General features: G+C 42.2%; 1 protein-coding gene across 1 annotated transcript in view; it reads left to right on the top strand.

Annotated features, from left to right (window-relative positions):
- The window catches only part of LOC136256553 (receptor-type tyrosine-protein phosphatase alpha-like), a 39,892-nt gene that overhangs the window by 15,893 nt on the left and 3,055 nt on the right, over positions 1 to 20,944 (top strand). Inside the window, exons 8-19 of the mRNA XM_066049531.1 lie at positions 1,253 to 1,332; positions 6,558 to 6,594; positions 6,900 to 7,039; positions 7,353 to 7,419; positions 9,834 to 9,863; positions 9,943 to 10,214; positions 10,270 to 10,369; positions 10,422 to 10,495; positions 10,599 to 10,733; positions 11,116 to 11,238; positions 11,290 to 11,441; positions 11,571 to 11,697. Coding sequence (XP_065905603.1) covers positions 1,253 to 1,332; positions 6,558 to 6,594; positions 6,900 to 7,039; positions 7,353 to 7,419; positions 9,834 to 9,863; positions 9,943 to 10,214; positions 10,270 to 10,369; positions 10,422 to 10,495; positions 10,599 to 10,733; positions 11,116 to 11,238; positions 11,290 to 11,441; positions 11,571 to 11,697 — 1,337 coding nt within the window. The remainder of the gene's footprint in view (positions 1 to 1,252; positions 1,333 to 6,557; positions 6,595 to 6,899; positions 7,040 to 7,352; positions 7,420 to 9,833; positions 9,864 to 9,942; positions 10,215 to 10,269; positions 10,370 to 10,421; positions 10,496 to 10,598; positions 10,734 to 11,115; positions 11,239 to 11,289; positions 11,442 to 11,570; positions 11,698 to 20,944) is intronic.

The following is a 20,944-nucleotide window of genomic DNA, read 5'->3' as shown; positions in this document are numbered from 1 at the left end:
CCAGTTTCGCCATCTGTCGCTCGAGAATACTCTTTCTCTTCAATAGCCTTCGCGTCACCTTTCGCTTCCTTAAGAACATTCGACCAGTCTTTGTTGCATTTTTCTAGCAACGAAACGTTAGTCGTGAGCCTGTTCAGAAAATCTTCTACTTCACTCTCGTATTCGTCCAGTTCCTGTTCCTTGGGTTTATTCTCTAACAAACCGTTCGCTGACTCAATGTACTGCTGTAGACAGGCCTTAGTGGATCCTATTATCTTACTTATTGGTCCGGACATCGCCCAGAATCCTGGTCACAGCACTAACTGTAACGAAGACAGAAGGACCAATCGTTTCGGAGGGATAACTCGCTTCGTTTTGGCTCACATAAGACTAGTAATAATTTAAACAGAGTGTACACTTTTATACATTATATCACGTGTACATAATGATGACATCATATAATAATAACACACATTACAAGTGTTCAAGTCCTGCTTGCAATAATTATAATTTAGGCAATCACTCCTCAGTCTTGACAGTAGTGCTGGTTTCTGTTTTTAGCTTTGTATAAAGAGAGAATACCCTATGAATACACTTAGCACAACACGAAGCTACTTGACAGCAGACTCCAGCCCCCACTATTGTCCACGGCCTATCTGCCCTCAGGGGATGGTCTTAATTAAAATTGGTTACTCAGTGTCCATTGGCCAGATGGTTTAGCAGGTATCCATTGATGTCACAGGTGGGTGGGCTGCTTCCCCAGTTAACACCAGGTCCCCAATTAACAGCTAGGTAGACTGGAGCAATGTTTCTTGCTCAGGGAAGACTGGACATCAAACTTAGCTGGAACCTATTGATTACCAGGCAAGTGCTTTAATTACTTGGCTTTGCTGCCTACACATACTATATCTGTACACAATATCCCACTTATACACATTAGTACAAACATCCCAGTATTACACATACCCTACAGTATGCAAATGATTATGTCCAGATAGGACGGGTCATCCCATAACCTAGCACACCCTTAAGTGACATGTTAAAGTGGTACTACGGATGTTCACTGGTCCATACCACATACACCTCAACAATCAACATGTTATTGATCATACTGGCTGACATCACATGACCTCATCACTACCTAATATGGTATGGTATTGAGATCACATGATCTCCTGCGTGACTAACACTGTTCTCTGAATCCCCAGGCTATGTTATGTAGATGTAACACATCTGTTATGAAATTACTTGTTGCATTATTGACTATTTACAGATGACTATGCAAGGGTGAAATCGCTACAGATCTCTGGTAAAGGCAAAGACACCGATTATATCTACGCATCATATATTGATGTAAGTATGTGTGTGTGTGTGTGTATTAGATGTTTGCAGTAGTGTTTGGATCATGTAAGAACATTTACCACAAAAGACTCAGTACTGACAATAACTTATATACCCAATGCTAACTATGCTAAAGTCTACCCTACAGAGAGGCACAATGCTACCAGTTTATTATGATTTTGTGCATATGGTTTTGTGTGTTTGTGTGGTCTGGTCATTTCGTGTGAGGGTGTGGAGTGCATATATTACCAAATTAGGCAATAGTAAAGCATGGTGGTTTTATAATATAAGGCAAGATGGTTTTCATTATATGTTTTATTACCATAAATATGTACTTGTATATATAGACTGCATATTTGTGTGTGAGTTTGTGTGCTTGAACAAACAAACTTGCGTATGTTATGGAGCAAGTTTTTGTGCAACCTTCTGAGCATGCAAAATATCAACCATTCATAAAAGGCTGATTTTAGAATATAATATATAACATGTTTTTCTTTGTTCTTCACTTTAATTTCCAAATGGCTCAGATCACGAAGTGATTGCATGCTATTTGGGATTATATGAAGAAGGCGAAGTCGAGCATATCAATGGTGTTTGACCTAGTTCCTATTATTACCAGCTGTTAGTAGTTACTAATACATGGGCATGCGTGCCACGTGCTATTCTACGCATGCGCATGAAAAACTCTTATAAATACCCACCACACCTCACACCTTCGACCTTTGAATTAGCGAACCAATTTGGTTTGGTCAGGGAAGGGTGGGTGGGACCATCGATATGCTCGACTTCGCCTTCTTCATATAATCCCAAATAGCATGCAATCACTTCGTGATCTGAGCCATTTGGAAATTATATTTCAGAAGGCTCAGTCTCACATATCAATGGTGTTGTTTGTAGTTCCAACAAGGTGAAGTCGAGCCCATCTCAATCCCAAATAAGACAGCTACCATGAATACTGTAAGGTTAGGTCTCACCGGGAGATGATGTAGATAACACTGCTCTACCAAAGGAAGCATCATGGGATGGACGATAATAATGTCTCCTGAAAACTGACTCTGTGCTCCAGTCTGCAGCTTTCATAATATCAGCAGTTGTAACACCAGCTCCTGCGGCTGCTGATGTGGAAGCTCCTCTAGTTGAATGACCTGCAAAAATTGATACATCAATACCTGCTAGCTTTAATGTTTCCCGTAACCATCAAGCAATAGTGCATGAAGCGACAGGCTTATGAGGCTTAACAATAGCCACAAACAATTTGCTAGTATCCTCAGGCCGTAGAGAAGCCGTGGCTCGTTCATAACAATGAAGAGTCTCCACTGGACACAGAGTATTATTGTGAGGAAAAGACGGAAAAAAAAACTCCCGCAATTCTCTACCCTGTGATGACTGCTTGGCCAGTGCTGAGGGTAAGAAAATAACTCCTTCAGGTTTATACTGACGTCTGTCCAGCTGAAGTGAGGCTAAGTCTGCGGAGCGTGATGGTCTGGTAAGACACATTAACATTGTAAGTTAAAATGTCAACTGCTTAAGGGATAAGGTATTTGAAGGGCCCAAACCCTCTAAGTACTGTAATACCACCTGTACATTCCATGTAGAGGTGTACCTAGGGAGAGGTGGCCTAGAGTGAAAGGCTCCCTTCAAAAGTCTGCTGATTGTGGGGTGTTTACCCACCTCTACCCCGTCCACTGGATCATGAACTGATGAAATGGCCGATCTGAAGGAATTCAGTGATCGTGATTGGTAGCCCTCCTCAAACAAATGGGCCAGGAAATTAGCCACATCTGCTATAGGGCCAGAAACGGGATCTATATGACGTTCACCACACCAGCGTATCCACTTGTTAAACAAGGAGTCATATGTTTGTGAGGACTTTGACCTCCAGGAGGCCAACATGAGGTTTGAAGCCTCTGAAGAAAGGCAGCTGTCTCGGAACTTCGCCCGGAGACAGGCCAGACGGCTAGTTGTAGGGTGACCTCCAACTGCCTCAGTTGTTCCCCCCTCTGCATTTGAGCCTCCTGAGGAGAGAGAAGGCGAGGGTAATCTCTCAACATCCTGAGTAGGACAGGATACCATGTCTGGGCTCTCCACACTGGGGCTACCAGAATTACCTGAGCCTGTTGGGATTCCACCTTGCTCAGTACTCGTCCCACCAAGCACCATGGGGGGTTGGCATACCCTCTCAATTGACTCCAGTCCTGTTGAAAGGCATCCACTGCTGCTGCTTGGGGATCTGGCCTCCAGCTGAAAAACCGTGGCAGCTGGTAAGTCATCCGTGAAGCGAATAAGTCGATCTCTAGAGGTCCCAGGGCTTCGTTGATCTTGTGGAACACTTGAGGAGCCAACATCCAATCTGATCTGTCCCTCTCCATCCTGGACTCGCAGTCTGCTACAGTGTTGGACACACCTGGGATGTGTTGGGCTGTGATTGTGATGTCCCTCTCCAGGGCCCACAACCACAGTGTTCTCGCCAGAGCTGTGAGTGCTGGGGAGATGGTTCCCCCCAGGTTGTTGATGTATGCCACAGCTGTGGAGTTGTCCAACTGTAGCAGAACTGCCACTCGCTGCTGATCCTTTAGAAATGATTTCAAGGCCAGGTCTGCTGCCAACAATTCTAGGCAGTTGATGTGGAGTAGTTGTTCTTGTGGGGTCCATGAGCCTCCCGTGCTCACCCCGTTGCACACTGCTCCCCATCCTTAGAGGGAAGCATCGGACTGGATCACTATCTGCACTGATTTCCGAATGGTAGTTTTCCCATTCCATTGGGTCAGGTGATGCTGCCACCACCTCAATTCCTCTTGGGCTTCTGTCCCAAGAGGCAGAATCTGATTGTAGTTCTGGTTCCCCACTGCCAGGGCTTCTTGTAAGTTGGCCTGTAGAGCACGGTAGAACAAAGGTGCCACTTGAATGGCTTGTGTGGTTGCATTCAACTTCCCTATGAACTGGGAGAGTTGATGAGTAGATACAACTTGGCAGGTCAGCAGGTGGGTTGCTTCCTTGCGAATTTGCCGCAGCTTCTCGCCAGGAAGCTTGAGCTGGGTGCCCAGCGAGTCCACAATCAGTCCCAGAAATTCTATTTCCTGGACTGGGGATAGGAGTGATTTCTCCTGATTGATGATGAAGCCCAGGATTCCAGGAGGAGTACAAGTACTTCCAGGTGTTGTGTGGCCTCCTTCCTGGAGTTGGCCAGTATCAACATGTCGTCGATATAAATAATTATCCTGATACCCCATGACATCAGCAGAGTCATTAATGGTTTCATTACCTTGGTGAAAGTCCATGGGGCGCAAGACAGGCCGAATGGCAGGCAGGTGAACTGGTAGCAGGTCCCGTCCACCATGAACCTCAGGTATTTCTGGTGATCCTGGTGGATGGGGATGGTGAAGTAGACATCCTTCAAATCCACTTTCACCATCCAGTCTCCTTGGCGGAGGAGATCCCGAAGGGTAGGAATTCCCTCCATCTTGAAGTGGGGGGTCTCCACCCAGTGATTCAACCATTTCAGGTTGATCACTGGCCTCATCTGACCGTTCTTCTTCGGTACTAGGAAGAGGATGGAGACAAAACCGGTTGCATTTCTGGATTGTGGGATAATTGCTCCTTTTTGGAGGAGTTCCTGTATCTCCTCTAATAATAGAGCTTTGTGTTCTTGGGAGAACACCCCTTCTTGGGGTATTTGAAGTTGGGTGGGAGTCCCCACAATGGGTATTTGATACCCTTCTATGGCATTCAATACCCAAGTGTCCTTTGTCAACACCTTCCAGGTGTCTACAAAGGAAGCCAGTCTCCCTGCCACCATTAAAGGCTTCTTTGCCTTTGGTGGAACCACAAACCCCATCCCCATTGCTTTCAGTAATGTAGGGTTTGCAGATGTTAATGACTTTGTCAAAACATGGCATACATGTGCATCTGCTGTACATACAGGTGCATTTATTGCCAGTAACTGTCATTTCTGTGGCTTCTTTGGGCGACTCCCTGGCTGGCGGACTTGTGGGTATGGTGCTGGACGGTGCTTTTGGGCGTGCCGGTATCCCTGTTCGTTGGCTGGTCGGTATGAGTAAGCCTTCCGAAAACCCAATGAGGAGGAAGGGTTGGCAGTTGCTTTGGCTTTCTTCAGAGAAGCCACCTGGTCCAGATACTCGGACACATCTTTGGGGAAGCTCTGCCCAAACAATGCTGGAGCCTCTTCATTGAACTTCTCCTCCCAGTTCTGGGCCCACTCCACCAGGTCCCGGTTGTACTTCTGGAGCACACGAGTCCGCCGCAGGGCTGACATCTGGCAAGAGGCATTGCCCAGCAAAGTAATGGCGGCTTCCACTGCCTTGGCTATTTGCTCTGAGGAGACTTCGTCTGCCTCGGAGTGAAAAAGCTCCATCACCTCAGTTAGAGGCGCCACCGCGTCCAGCATGAGCGCCTGGATGCGGGATAGGCTCCAGTCGTTCGACTTCGTCGACTTGGAACACTGGGATGCCATCACTTGATCCAACAAAGGCGTCTTCGTAATTGCTACCTTCGGTAGCGAGAAGTCGTTTCTTGTTTGGAGCCGTTGGGAATTTTTCATTGATTCGAAGCTTCGCTTCAGCAGCTTTTGGGTAGCTTCGCTAACCTCAACGACACGTGCCCCTTCGGAGCAGGAAACGTCAGCGTCAGGAGCATCATCGTTGTCCAGTGGCTGGATGATGTCCATTTCTTCCGCCCAGGAGGTGCCAGATATTCGCGATGACGACAAATACCCCAATGTTCCAGGCTGGCTCCCATCATGAGCTGGGGTGATTGCTGTTGCTGCCGAAGAGGACGATTGCGAGGCTCCCCTGAGGGCTGCGATCTCCCCTCACATCGCGGTCATCTGGTCCTGGAGATCCTGCAGGGTGCGTCCAAGTAGGGCAGCGTCGCTCAGCAAATTCAAACTCATAGCTGGTATCAGTAGAAGAAACAAGTCGCAAAGAAACACGTGTTCAACCAACAGCGGTGAGCTAAGAAAAAAAGTCGAAGGTGTGAGGTGTGGTGGGTATTTATAAGAGTTTTTCATGCGCATGCGTAGAGTAGCACGTGGCACGCATGCCCATGTATTAGTAACTACTAACAGCTGGTAATAATAGGAACTAGGTCAAACACCATTGATATGTGAGACTGAGCCTTCTGAAATATAACTGGTATTACTGTGTTGCTGTCAAGTGTAGTATGAGATATTGTCAGAAAGTCATTAGAAAAGTGTGTTATATTATTTCACACACATGTAGGGATTTCAGAAGCCTAATGCTTACATTGCTGCTCAAGGTGAGAATTTAATTGAATGGTTGTCATAGTGATATAAATTAGTATGGGCCAGTACAATGTGCTAGTGTTTCAACTCCAAATAAAGAACACCATACAACAAAAATGAAATGGTATTCACTGTAAATTCTAGATGGTGTACATGCTCATTGAACGCTGTTAGTTTGAAAGTTCTACCTCTTTAAAAACCGCCTTGTTATAGAGGCCATGTCAAATGGACCCTCAAGACGTACCTCATATTGAGGCCATAATATACTGTATTATAATTTTGCCCCCAATAATGATGTATGTATGCTATTGTTATCCAGGTCCCTTACCTGAGACAGTTAAGGACTTTTGGCAGATGATATGGGACCACAAACTACAGACAATAGTGATGCTCACTAAACCAGTTGAGGCTGGTACACCAAAATGTGCCATCTACTGGCCAGAGAAGGTCAATGAGACATAAGTACTAAAGCCTTCACTACACATCAGAATGACTTACCTGCAATACTTTGCTGACTTTGACATGCGTGTATTTGAAGTCACTGATGTACGTAAGAATAAACACTTTACAATGTGTGTAGTTGATTAAGCCGTGTAATATGTACAGTAAACTAGAGTAGCAGAATTCTTGTCGACATTAATTTATCCAGTGATTTATTATGTCCAGTTTCAAACTGTACTATTGTACACTAACATGCAGAACTATGTACACAATGTAATACACACAGACACGTTGACTTGGTTTATACTCATACGTCATTGTGCTATTGTAGCCTCAGCAGTCATCCGAAGTTCCTTTAGAAGTGAAGCATTTCTTCTTCACCAGTTGGCCTGATCATGGTGTGCCATAGTTTGCTACCACTTTGATCTTCAACAAGAAAGTCCGTAAGAATTACTCATCAAATGGTCTCCCTATGGTGGTGCATTGTAGGTTAGTCTGATGTGTGTATGTAGTGTAGTGTGTTTGCACACACGCGTGTGTCTGTACATGTAGTATTCATGTATACCTGCATGCATGTGTGCATGTGTACACGTGGATGTGTGTGTGTGTGTACATGTGTAATTGTGTATGTGTGTGTAGTGTAAAGTGCATATGTGTACATGTGCATGCATGTGTGTGTGCTAACTAGCCAACAACAACAAGACTGCTTACAACATTTACTTTGCTGCTGTTTGCTCTGGACCACACCTCACTGCTAACCCCCTATACCTATCCATCCTCCTGGGGGCCTTCTTGCGTGGCATAAATAAGACTTTTAGGACAACAGTAAAGAAGATTATAAAAAGGAGATGCTGTGCACAGCTTGAGTGTGTACTCTCTGTATGTGGTAGTGTTATATGTGACCCGCTGAGCAAAAACCGGCTGTTTTTACACATTCCTCAAATTCCATTATATGGCTTCTCTGTTATCTATAATAACAAAGGAATGGACAGCCAAAGTTTCAGCCTTTTGTGATGAGTAGTCTTGGAGTTATAGTGCTAGACAGTTGGAACAGGAATAAACTTATACAGCAACAATACGGCAAATAAAATGTGACTGGACTTTGGAAAAACGATCCAAATCGCACATTGCAAGTTTCGAGATAAATGGTTTTAAAGAATTCAAGTCAGCATAACTCTCCAAGGATAGCAAGCACGCGTATGAAATTTACACTAGAGGTGCATCAATCTGTTACCTTTCAGACCACTTCCAGTACTTGTAGCTGCTTATAGAGTTTCCCGCCAAATAAGATAGAAAATCTGAGCTATTGGACAAGCAAAGTAGTATCACGAGTGCTCACGAAGGGTGGGGGGTGGAGGGGTGGGCAAGGGTTAGACCTCATAATGGAGGCAGGCCACGATTGGAGTTCAGAAACGAGATTACAGGGCTGTGCTGGCTCCTGAGTGGTTGATATGTAGCAAAATAACGTCTGGCCAACATTGTCAGGCTGTCCACCAGTAAACCACTGATTCTTGCCAAGCCAGGTCATTCACAAGGCCTAAACTGCTATTCGAGTTCTACACACCCCCCCCCCCCCCTCCCCCCCAGAAAAGACGTCTGTTGAAACCAGCCCGGAGTGGTACTGAGTGTCAAAACTACTAGTATGATAGTGTAGCTATCCACCGGTGGTGTTAGTTTGATGTTGCCTGATGTGCGATTTGGATCGGTTTTGTAAAACCTGGTCACAAATACAGGTTGCTATGTTATCAAACATAACTCGCTACTGACACAAACTACAAAACAGGGTTTGCCTCAATCTGTTCACCACGAACTGGCACATTGATCAAGGTATAGTGTTTTCTGTGTATTTCTCCATGTGGACAAAGAAGAAGGCCACTTCAGCAATCAAATGACAGCGGAAAACTTTAGTTTTACCACATCGTAAATAAGCACCCATAACTCACGTACCATACACTGTACAAACATGAAAGAAAGATTTTCTTACTCCCAATGAACAGGAGAATCTGGAGGTGTATAGGTCTAATTGATTTGAGTTTTGTTTTAGTGCATACCAAAGCAATTACAACTTTGTGTAAGAATTTATGTGACATGTGTATTTTTACCTGGTTTAATTCAATATTTTTTTATAGCAAAATAGAATTTTGCAAAAATGGCTGGTTTTCACTCAGCGGGTCACATATACTGTATGTATCCATGTATGTATTCATTTGTATCAGAAAAACAACCTCTATATTGTGGCTGAATAGTAATGTGTGTGTAGTGATGTGTGTAGTGTTAAATGTTTCTGGAACACACAAAACTCATGATTGATAGATCATATGCATGATTGAAAAATATTGTATTCATAAGCCACTGGTGAAATTAAATTAAGTTTGGCAGATTTCCTTGAAATTCCACAACTTCACAACCAAATTTTTATCCTTCATTGTTTGCGATATATATAGTATGCTCAAATGGCAGTGTAGACATGATTGTGTTTGTGATTTATTCTCTAGTGCTGGTGTGGGTTGTAGTGGTACATACATTACACTGGATATTATGCTGCAGCGTATGGCAGTGACACAAGATGTTAATGTGTATGAGTTTGTGCATAATATGTGTATGAAATGAGTCTTCATGGTTCAGACTATTACAACTATGTGTGTGTAAATGGGTGTACTGGCCTGGTTACCAGGTTAAATGCTCAGTGATGCTGTTGTTGTTTACAATACTCACATTGCTGCTATCCACTCAGCTATTTAATTGGGTACCTGGTATTAACTGGGGAAGCAATGCCACCTGTCCAGTGTCCATGTCATGTCTCACATAACAGGTGAGACTTCAGATGCCTACACCTTCACCTGTGAGATATGGTACAGCCTCCTACGGGGTGGTAGTCTTACACCGAATCCTATCACCTAAGTAGTACACTGTTTCATAACTTTCAATGAGTAGGAGTTGCTATGTACACAACAGCCAATCACTTTGCTTTGTGTGTGTGCATACATACACTGTGTGCTTGTGTATAGCATGTATAAAGTGTGATGTGTTCACTACTCCACAGACACAATACACGTCCATTCACGATGCACTGGAGGAGTTGATCACATGTGGTGAGACAGCCTTCAACGTACAAGACATGGCCACTAGGGTCAACAGACTGAACAGTGTTGTAGCTGGAAAGGGAGTGACTGGCTTCAAGGAACAGTTTGATGCATGTATACTTGTACGTCTAATGTAATAATGTGTAGGTAGTTTGTTCACTGTAGTTGTTGCAACAAGTAAGTCGGAAGTGGACTGAGGGAGACTGTTCTGATACTCTCTCTCAACACAATGTCTCTAAGAACTGTGACAACTCATGTGTCCCATGTTAGTGTATAGTGGTACCAACAAGCATATACATTACTTGTTGTTCACACAGACAACATCAGTCGGGTGCAGATGAAAGCCACTCTTCTACCTGGTTCAGACTACATCAACGCCTCATTTGTGGATGTGAGAGTTTGTTTTTGCTTGTACAGTAGAAATGATGTACAATTATTATGTGTGCACACACACACACTGTAAATGTAAGGTTTGTACCTGTGATATCATTCAGGGCTACAAGCAATGTAATGCATTCATAGCCACACAATGTCCGATGGAGAACACCACCAATGACTTCTGGAGGATGATGTGGGAGTCACAAAGTGCTGTCATCGTTTTGTTGTCCAGCCCAGAACACGACAAAGAGGTACACAACACATCAATGTGTTACATGACCTAGGAAGGAAGGGAGTGGTACATGTAACTTACTACACTGGTATTTAGTTACAGTGTTCACGCTGTACACTTAATAGCAGGAAAGTGGTTTGAGTATGATACCAATCACCAGATTTACCACCCAATCAGTGACTACTGTGAAAAAAATTGAACAAAAGTCCCACATTTTAACTGCTATATGAAGAAAGGTTTGATAATGCTTTTCTTTATTTTTTAACTGAGCATGTGGTGTTGTGTCATAACTTGTCTACTCTACAAGTTACAAAGGACACAACACACATTGTAATGATAGCTCACTTGTCACATTAACATACACAAGTCAGACAAGTAATGTATTGTATATTGTTGGACAGAATTTCTACCAGTTCTGGCCGGATGAAGAGACTGAGTATGGTAAGGTGAAGGTCAGTCTGAAGTCTAAGAATGAACGGAACAGCTACAACGGCTACAAATTCTCCATCGTTGGAGATGCTGTGGTGAGTGATACCTATCAGTCAAATTAGTTGATTATTGTAATAATCTTGTAGAAGGCAGTCCCACTACAAGTGACACTACTCCACTACACTGCCTGGCCCTCAGAGAAGACACCCAGCAACACCAAGGCTATACTGGGTGTGACGAAGGAACTGTTAGAGGTACAACGACACACAGGAAACAAAGCCATCACTGTTATGTGCAGGTGAATAAGACGTCTTGAATAAGTGTTGCTCTTATAAACATTAAGATCATGAATTGCTTTTGTATCAATAGTCATTCACTCTACAATATGGTATACAGTTTTAAGTTGTATTGTATGTTTGGCCTATAGTGATGGTTGTGGACGTACTGGATCATTCATTGCTATCTACTATACACTTGAACGTGTGAAGGCTGTTGACATCTTTCAGGCAATTAAAAACTCACATATCTGTCAGACAGCCCTTGTCTCCAATGTGGTAGATTGAGGTGACCCAGTAGAACCTGTCTGAGCCCGTGGCAAAATTTTTTGGTCTTTCTAAACAGGTGGATTACTCCCGATTTGGGAATTGAACAACTACCTGATTGTAGTGGCCATGCCAAGTAGCCACCCCCCCCCAAAAAAAAAAATTTTATAGCTCATATTTTTGGTTCTACTTCACAGTTAATGAATGGTCTTTTATATAAGTGGTCTCTAAGACAGGTTCTACTCTAACAACAAACCTAATATGGTATTGTTATTATTACAGGAGCAATATCAACATTGTCACCAAGCAGTGCTGGAATTTCTAGACGAGTTTTCGCAAATTTTATGTTAAACTTTTATTCCATTTTTGTATATAGTTTGTACATACATCACATCAATACTCTACCACATGTAATAGTAACAGCAGCAAACTACCATTGTGACACATGTAAAAAATAATTATATTTAAGGTGTTTCCTTAGGCGCTTATCAAGAAACTGCGTTTACACCATCGAGTTGATGCAAGACAAATTAAAAGTAACTATACCAATGCACTACTTACAAACTAGTAAAAACCCGGCCCTTCAACAGGAAACCCTAGGTTATGTTCCTTGTGTGTACAATATAGTGTGTCTGTTGAGCCTGAGTGGATACCTCGTACTGAGAACCAGAGAGCTGATTTTATCAGTCACATACAAGACTTTGATGATTGGCAATTACACCCAAGTGTGTTTTGCTGGTTGAACAGTAGATGGGGCCCGTGTATGGTTGATCGCTTTGCGAGCTTTTATAATACTCAACTACCCAGGTTTAATAGCCGTTTCTGTAACCCAGGGTCTGAGGCTGTAGATTGTTTCACATGTGATTGGACTGGTGAAATGAATTGGTGATGTCCCTTAGTCTACCTCATTCCACGTTTGCTAAGGCATGCTCAGAACTGTGAGTGCAGAGGTATCATTGTACTACCTCATTGGCCATCAGCCCCATTTGGCCTCTAATTTGTCCAGATGGTAGTCATCTTGTTGTTTTTTTTTGTCAGGGATTGGTGTGGCCTGCCCCTGTTTGACCATTTGTTTTTGCCTGGTAGGTGTACCTCGGGGTTCTTTTCTGGTTCAAGGCCGACTACTCGTATTCTTGGCTTGTTATTGGATTTTAACATGCCTGTTGGTTACCCTCTGAAAACCATGTGTCATATTCATTGAATTATAATAGCTAATAAACATTGAAAAACAAATATTCTTATGCAAGTTGCATATGATTGAGAATGTGCTCTGTTCATTAAGCCAATCCCAGGCAGGTAGTATACATAGAATTAACGTAATGAGCACCCTTCTGCTACACCAACAGTTGATATATTTACACATGTTTAAGGAAAGTGCTGTGTGCCAGCTACTGTCAGTCAGTGTGCTGAGATGCTTTGTGTTAAGCATTGGTTTGTGTTGTTCCAGCCACTGTCAGTCAGTGTGCTGAGATGCTTTGTGTTAAGCATTGGTTTGTGTTGTTCCAGTCAGTGTGCTGAGATGCTTCTATGGTAAGCATTGTGTGTTGAGCCAGCCACTGTCGGTCAGTGTGCTGAGATGCTTCTGTGGCAAGCATTGGTCTTGTGTGTTGAGCCAGCCACTGTCGGTCAGTGTGCTGAGATGCTTCTGTGGTAAGCATTGGTCTTGTTGTGTGTTGAGCCAGTCACTGTCAGCCAGTGTGCTGAGATGCTTCTGTGTTAAGCATTGGTTTGTATTGTGCCAGCCACTGTCGGTCAGTGTGCTGAGATGCTTCTGCGGCAAGCATTGGTCTATGTTGTGTGTTGAGCCAGCCACTGTCAGTCAGTGTGCTGAGATGCTTCTATTGGTCTGTGTTGTGTCAGCCACTGTAGGTCAGTGTGCTGAGATGCTTCCATGCTAAGCAGTTGTCTGCCTGTTATTGTGATGGGCTTTTTGAATATTTATTGCACTAAAATCGTGTATTTTGCAGTGGTACAAGGCCAGACAGTATGGCAAGAGTTATTGTGCATGGAAGATCCCCATCTTAAGTGCTTGGCCAAGAGCTTGTGTACTACAGTTCTCAACAGTAAGGCTCTTTCTACAACTAAGAATACATGTACCGCTGGAGGAAATGGGCCCAGTCCCTTAGCAATATCAACATGTTTCCAGTAAAGCCAGTTCACCTGGCAGTGTATCTTCAACACATGGGAGATTCTAAGCAGTCCCGAGCAGCTGTGGAGGAAGCTACATATGCTATTGCCTGGATTCATCAAATGGCAGGGTTGCCGTCACCTTCCAGCAATCCGTTGGTATATAGAGTGTGTCTATATCTGGGTGTATGTGGCTTGCAGTGCTAAAGTTACTTGCCCAGTTGCAATGCTTAAGCAATATATGGACATGGGTGGTTTGTCAAACTCCTCTGGAATATTCAGGGGCGGATCCAGGGGGGGCTTTGGGGGCTGAAGCCCCCCCTTCATATTTAGGCTTTACTTGATCAATATGCTGTGTATTATAATGAAATTTTGTCTTAGCATAATTATATAATCACTAATAATACAAATACTCATAAAACCACCTTATAAACATCTTTCCAAGGTATTATCAGTGGATTTATGCTAACGTTTATGCAGCAAGGACCCGGATTAGCTTTAGAGGTGTACAAGATCGAGATACTCTAATAGAGCAGTCAGCTAACTACTCTAATAGAACATTCACTGGAAACATGTAGTTGGTTCTGTTATAGAATTTTTCCAAATCTGCCTGCACCTATACATACAATGAAGTGCATTGGTCTGTTTAAAGCGCTTATATGTATGGCAATACTTAATTCAGGTACACAATTTCCATTGAAAATGCTCTCAGATTCAATCTTGTATTGTTCAAATTTCAAAATTTTCCACTTTCAACATTATTATTCTAACATGCACCTATTCAGTGTTGTGCAATTGTGAGAGGGATGCATCATGTACTTGGTTGTCTGTACCTACCCAAACTTTTCCATTAGCAAAATGCTTCAGAGAGCCATACCTACAATCTAAAGGCAGTATATAAAATATCTACAGGCAGAAAATATTGTGAATTTTATGTGTAAATGTCTCCAAATTGCAGTATTTTAGCATCTATTTTTCAACATTTTCCTGGGGGGCATGCCCCCAGACCCCCCTAGTTCCAGCATGCTTCACACATCTCTACCCAAGAGATTAGTACCTTGAGTTAGCCCCCCCCTTTTATAAATCCTAGATCCGCCCCTGATATTGTTCTGTCCGCTGGCAAAAGAGGGTGAGCAGCTGCATCCATCTGGCCAATTGTCACACACTCGTATACGAGAGCTGTTGTTGGACAGGTTGGAATCTCTTGGGTTCTCTAAGTCAGATTTTCAGTCTTAGGTCAGGAGGTGCTACTGCTGCAGCTCAAGCTGGAATACCAGACATATTATTCAAGAGGCATGGTTGTTGGTCCCCAGATAGCGCCAAGGATGGCTATGTTAAAGACTTAGTTGCTTCTCTCTTAGAAGTTACACAAAGATTAGGCATCTGAGCCTTAGTCCCGCTCTTTGTACCTCTAGAGTGTGTCTATATACATAGTAAGTGCCGATGCTTGGTGCACGGCCAGGCCAACCCAAGTGTCTGCGTGTGTTGTGGCATGCAATAGAGTTTAGCGGGGAGTGGTATTTTGTCAGTTATGCAATATTAGACAGAAAATACGCTCTCCGCGGTATGTTATTGTGCATGCGTGGCGGGATAATTGGGGGTATTTAAATGAATGATTGGTTGCTAGGGCAATTCTAGGCCGTTTACCAAGCTACTGTTGCTTCATTTTTATTGAGGGGATGTTAGTGTGTAATGGATGTGATATGAGGTGTTGACTTCAGTTAATTTTTTTCTTTTTAATTTAATTTTTTCCTTTACAGACATTGGCTAGATGATGAGCCTACTCAGTTGGACTAGACTCTGGACTATTATATATGTATTCATCCATGTGCTTAATCTTGTTTGTGGTTATTGTTATTGCAGTTTGTGTTCGAGAGTGATGCACATGTGGTGCTACAGCTGCATGCATCATGTATGGTTTTTTTCCTCCAGCTGTTCTTTTTTACCCATGTGGTTTTTGTTCAGTGGAGGTTTTTTTTCCCTTGGGGGCAGATTTGGGGTCGGCTGTCTCCAAAATTTAGGCAAAATCAATACTTTATTGTTACAGACCCTGCTGTAGCATCACACAGGTCTACAAATCACTGACCACATGGCAGTTATTAATGTGTTGGATATTGTTTCCAGTATCTATGGTGTTTCATAGTTAGCTATGATGGTGTTTTGTAAATAATTATTTTCAAACAGTCATTAAACTCTTGCTTGGTGCACAGCCAGGCCAACCCAAGTGTCTGTGTGTGTTGTGGCATGCAATAGAGTTTAGCGGGGAGTTTGTAAGTTACAGTGATAGAGAGTTAAATAGTGTACTGTTAACATTTGATTTTTCTTTATTGTGAAAATTCACATGGGAGAGTAAAAGGCTAAAGAGCCTATAGAACACCCCCAAACAAATAATAATGACAACACAAACTACAAAAATATTTACAGAACGCAAAAACAAACAAGAAGTTATATACATGCAAAATGATTAAGTACAGCAGAATGAAAAACCTTACGTGAATTTGCATTACATACAGAAGCTGGTAATTTATTCCACAAGAAAATTATATATACAAAAAAAGAGTAACGATATGCATTAATCACCGATGATTTAGTCATAAGTGTCCTAGAATGAGATCTTGTGTTGTTACAATTAAATTTAAAGTGATCATCAAAAGTAATCGAAGTTCGGTGATGCATCAAGTCAACAATGATATGGTGATGAGCCGTGTGTAAATGGAAGGCCTAGTAATTTGAGAAAGGCAGGATCCTGATGATGGTGACCATTATGTAAATGTAGAAGGGTTAAAGTGACTGCCACAAATCCAGTGAGCAGCTCGATTCTGAATAGATTCAAGCAGTTTGAGGTCCTTATTGTAATGAGGCAACCACACAGGAAAGCCATATTGAATTAGCGGAAGAACAAGAGCACAATATGAATGGCTTTTAGCAGATTGTGAACAGCAATATAGCAAGCGACATAGCAGGTTCAAAACTTTAGTAGCCTTACTGCAAACAAACTTACAGTGATCTGTCCATGTCAAATGTTGATTAATGTATACTCCCAAATATTTCACCACACTACCCCACTGAAGGGGTTGACCATCACAGAAGTATGTGAAAGTAGGAGGATAACACTTGTTTGAGATACAAAGAGCTTCACACTTTGGAAGTTGCAGATGCATCAACCACCTCTGGCATCATTTGAGGAAAACATATAGATTTTCTTGCAGATGTAAACAGTCAGCATTTGAAATAATCTGATGGTACAAAGTGAGATCATCAGCAAAAAGCTGGAACTTACATTTAACAAACTGTGCCAAGTCAGTAATGAATAGCAGGGGACCAAGAATAGTTCCTTGAGGCACCCCCGAAATCACAGGTAACCAAGAAGAAAATGAACCATTCAAAACCACATGCTGTCTACGAGTAGTCAATAAACATCTGAACCAGTTCAATAAGGTTCCACCTACCCCATACAGCCATAATTTCAGTAGGGGTCTCTCATAGGGTACAGAATCAAAAGCTTTGGTGAAATCCAAAAACAAACAATGAACACTATGGCGCGAGTTAAAAATCTTAGCCCAATCATCAACAGCAGTTAATAAAAGAGAGGTAGTAGATCTACCCAAATTGATTGTCACACAAGATATTGCTTTGTTCAAGCATACTATATAATCTGGAATGAACAATCCTCTCAAGAACTTTAGCTAATAAACAAGTTAAGCTAATGGGGCAATAATTAGAAACACACTGCTTGTCACCTTTCTTGTAAACAGGACACACTTTAGCACTCACCCAATCCAAAGGTAAAACAGCATCCTGCAACAATTTATTAAAAAGTGTAGTCAAAGAGGGAGACAACTCAGCAGCTCCTTCTTTCAACAAGCGAGCACATATCTTATCAGGACCACAGGCTTTATTCACTTTTAAAGAAGAAAGAAGTTCGAATACCTCCTCAGTTGATGTATTCACATGGTCCAAAAACACAGGGGAATCATAAACATTTAATTCTTTGTAAAGAAGATCTAATCCAAAACAGCCAACAGTGCGGCTCTCAGAAAGGCTATGGTGAAAAAAAAAAGTGAAATCCAAGGTGGCGGCCAAGAAATGGCTGTGATGGTAGGTTGATGGTAAAAATTTTAATAACGACAATTCAGGTGAATTTTGTGCTGCTTGGTCTTGGCACAAAATTCACCTAAACTGCCGTTACATGTATTAAAATTTTTACCATTAACCTACCATCACAGCCATTTCTTGGCCGCCACCTTGGATTTCACATCTTTTTTCACCATAGCCTTTTTGAGGGCCGCACTGTTTTTTTACAGCTTGGCTGTTTTGGATTAGATTTCATTTCTTTTTGCATTTGTATACCCCAAAGTTGGCCTATGGCTGGCTTTGGGACTTTTTTAACCTGTCTTTTTTCTTTACCACAGGAAGAAGAAAAGATGAAACAGATGTACTTTAAATATTTCTGATTTTATCAGTAAATGTACAAATTATATTTAAATAATACATTTATTTATTACAGAACTCTCCATGGTGGTTGAACACTCTACAAAGTGACTTCTTCTAGCTGCTCTCTCTACATGGTGAATTGTTTGTAGCTGAACGATCTACAAGGTAACTTCTTCTAACTGATCTCTCTACAGGGTGATTTGTTTGTAGCTGAACTATCTACAAAGTAACTTCTTCTAGCTGATCTCTCTACAGGGTGATTTGTTTGTAGCTGAATTCTGTGCAGGTGATTTGTTTGCAGCTGAGCTCTTTACAGAATGGTTTCTTTGTAGCTGAACTCTCTACAAGGTAACTTCTTCTAACTGATCTTTCTACAGGGCAATTTGTTTGTGGCTGAATTTTCTACAGGGTGATTTCTTTGCAGCTGAACTCTCTACATGGTAGTTTCTTTGTAGCTGAACTCTCTACAAGGTAATTTCTTCTAGCTGATCTCTCTACAGGGAGATTTGTTTGTAGCTGAACTCTCTACAGGTGATTTGTTTGCAGCTGAACTCTCTACATGATGGTTTCTTTGTAGCTGAACTCTCCACAAGGTAACTTCTTCTAGCTGATCTCTCTACAGGGAGATTTGTTTGTATAGCTGAACTCTCTACAGGTGATTTCTTTGCAGCTGAACTCTCTACATGACGGTTTCTTTGTAGCTGAACTCTCCACAAGGTAACTTCTTCTAGCTGATCTCTCTACAGGGTGACTTGTTTCTAGCTGAACTCTCTACAGGGTGATTTGTTTGCAGCTGAACTCTCTACAAGGTAACTTCTTCTAGCTAATCTTTCTACAAGGTGATTTGTCTGTAGCTGAATTCTCTACAGGGAAATTTGTTTGCAGTTGAACTCTCTACATGATGGTTTCTTTGTAGTTGAACTCTCCACAAGGTAACTTCTTCTAGCTGATCTTTCTACAGGGTGATTTGTTTATAGCTGAACTCTCTACAAGGAAACTTCTTCTAGCTGATCTCTCTACGGGGAGATTTGTTTGTAGCTGAACTCTCTACAGGTGATTTGTTTGCAGCTGAACTCTCTACATGATGGTTTCTTTGTAGCTGAACTCTCTACAAGGTAACTGATGTCTTTACAAGGTCACTAGGTTGTAGCTGAACTCTCTACATGCACGGTGGTTTCTTTGTAACTGAACTCTCTACAAGGGGACTTCTGCTAGCTGATCTTTCTAGAGGGTGATTTGTTTGTAGCTGAACTCTCTACAACGAAACTTCTTCTAGCTGATCTCTCTACAGGGAGATTTGTTTGTAGCCGAACTTTCTACAGGTGATTTCTTTGCAGCTGAACTCTCTACATGGTGGTTTCTTTGTAGCTGAACTCTCTACAAGGTAATTTCTTCTAGCTGATCTCTCTACAGGGAGTTTTGTTTGTAGCTGAACTCTCTACAGGTGATTTGTTTGCAGCTGAACTCTCCACATGATGGTTTCTTTGTAGCTGAACTCTCTACAAGGTAATTTCTTCTAGCTGATCTCTCTACAGGGAGTTTTGTTTATAGCTGAACTCTCTACAGGTGATTTGTTTGCAGCTGAACTCTCTACATGATGGTTTCTCTGTAGCTGAGCTCTTCATAAGGTAAATATCTTTTAGCTGATGTCTTTACAAGGTCACTAGTTTGTAGCTGAACTCTCTACATGATGATTTCTTTGTAACTGAACTCTCTACAAGGTGACTTCTTCTAGCTGATCTTTCTACAGGGTGATTTGTTTGTAGCTGAACTCTCTACAAGGAAACTTCTTCTAGCTGATCTCTCTACCGGGAGATTTGCTTGTAGCTGAACTCTCTACAGCTGATTTGTTTGCAGCTGAATTCTCTACATGATGGTTTCTTTGTAGCTGAACTCTCTACAAGGTAACTTCTTCTAACTGATCTTTCTACAGGGCAATTTGTTTGTGGCTGAATTTTCTACAGGGTGATTTCTTTGCAGCTGAACTCTCTACATGGTAGTTTCTTTGTAGCTGAACTCTCTACAAGGTAATTTCTTCTAGCTGATCTCTCTACAGGGAGATTTGTTTGTAGCTGAACTCTCTACAGGTGATTTGTTTGCAGCTGAACTCTCTACATGATGGTTTCTTTGTAGCTGAACTCTCTACAAGGTAACTGATGTCTTTACAAGGTCACTAGGTTGTAGCTGAACTCTCTACATGCACGGTGGTTTCTTTGTAACTGAACTCTCTACAAGGGGACTTCTGCTAGCTGATCTTTCTAGAGGGTGATTTGTTTGTAGCTGAACTCTCTACAACGAAACTTCTTCTAGCTGATCTCTCTACAGGGAGATTTGTTTGTAGCCGAACTCTCTACAGGTGATTTCTTTGCAGCTGAACTCTCTACATGGTGGTTTCTTTGTAGCTGAACTCTCTACAAGGTAATTTCTTCTAGCTGATCTCTCTACAGGGAGTTTTGTTTGTAGCTGAACTCTCTACAGGTGATTTGTTTGCAGCTGAACTCTCCACATGATGGTTTCTTTGTAGCTGAACTCTCTACAAGGTAATTTCTTCTAGCTGATCTCTCTACAGGGAGTTTTGTTTGTAGCTGAACTCTCTACAGGTGATTTCTTTGCAGCTGAACTCTCTACATGGTGGTTTCTTTGTAGCTGAACTCTCTACAAGGTAATTTCTTCTAGCTGATCTCTCTACAGGGAGTTT

The sequence above is a fragment of the Dysidea avara genome, chromosome 5, assembly GCF_963678975.1.
Source record: "Dysidea avara chromosome 5, odDysAvar1.4, whole genome shotgun sequence".
Lineage (NCBI taxonomy): Eukaryota > Metazoa > Porifera > Demospongiae > Dictyoceratida > Dysideidae > Dysidea > Dysidea avara.
Note: the sequence above shows the minus strand (reverse complement) of the source record. Positions and strands in the feature narration are given on the sequence as shown.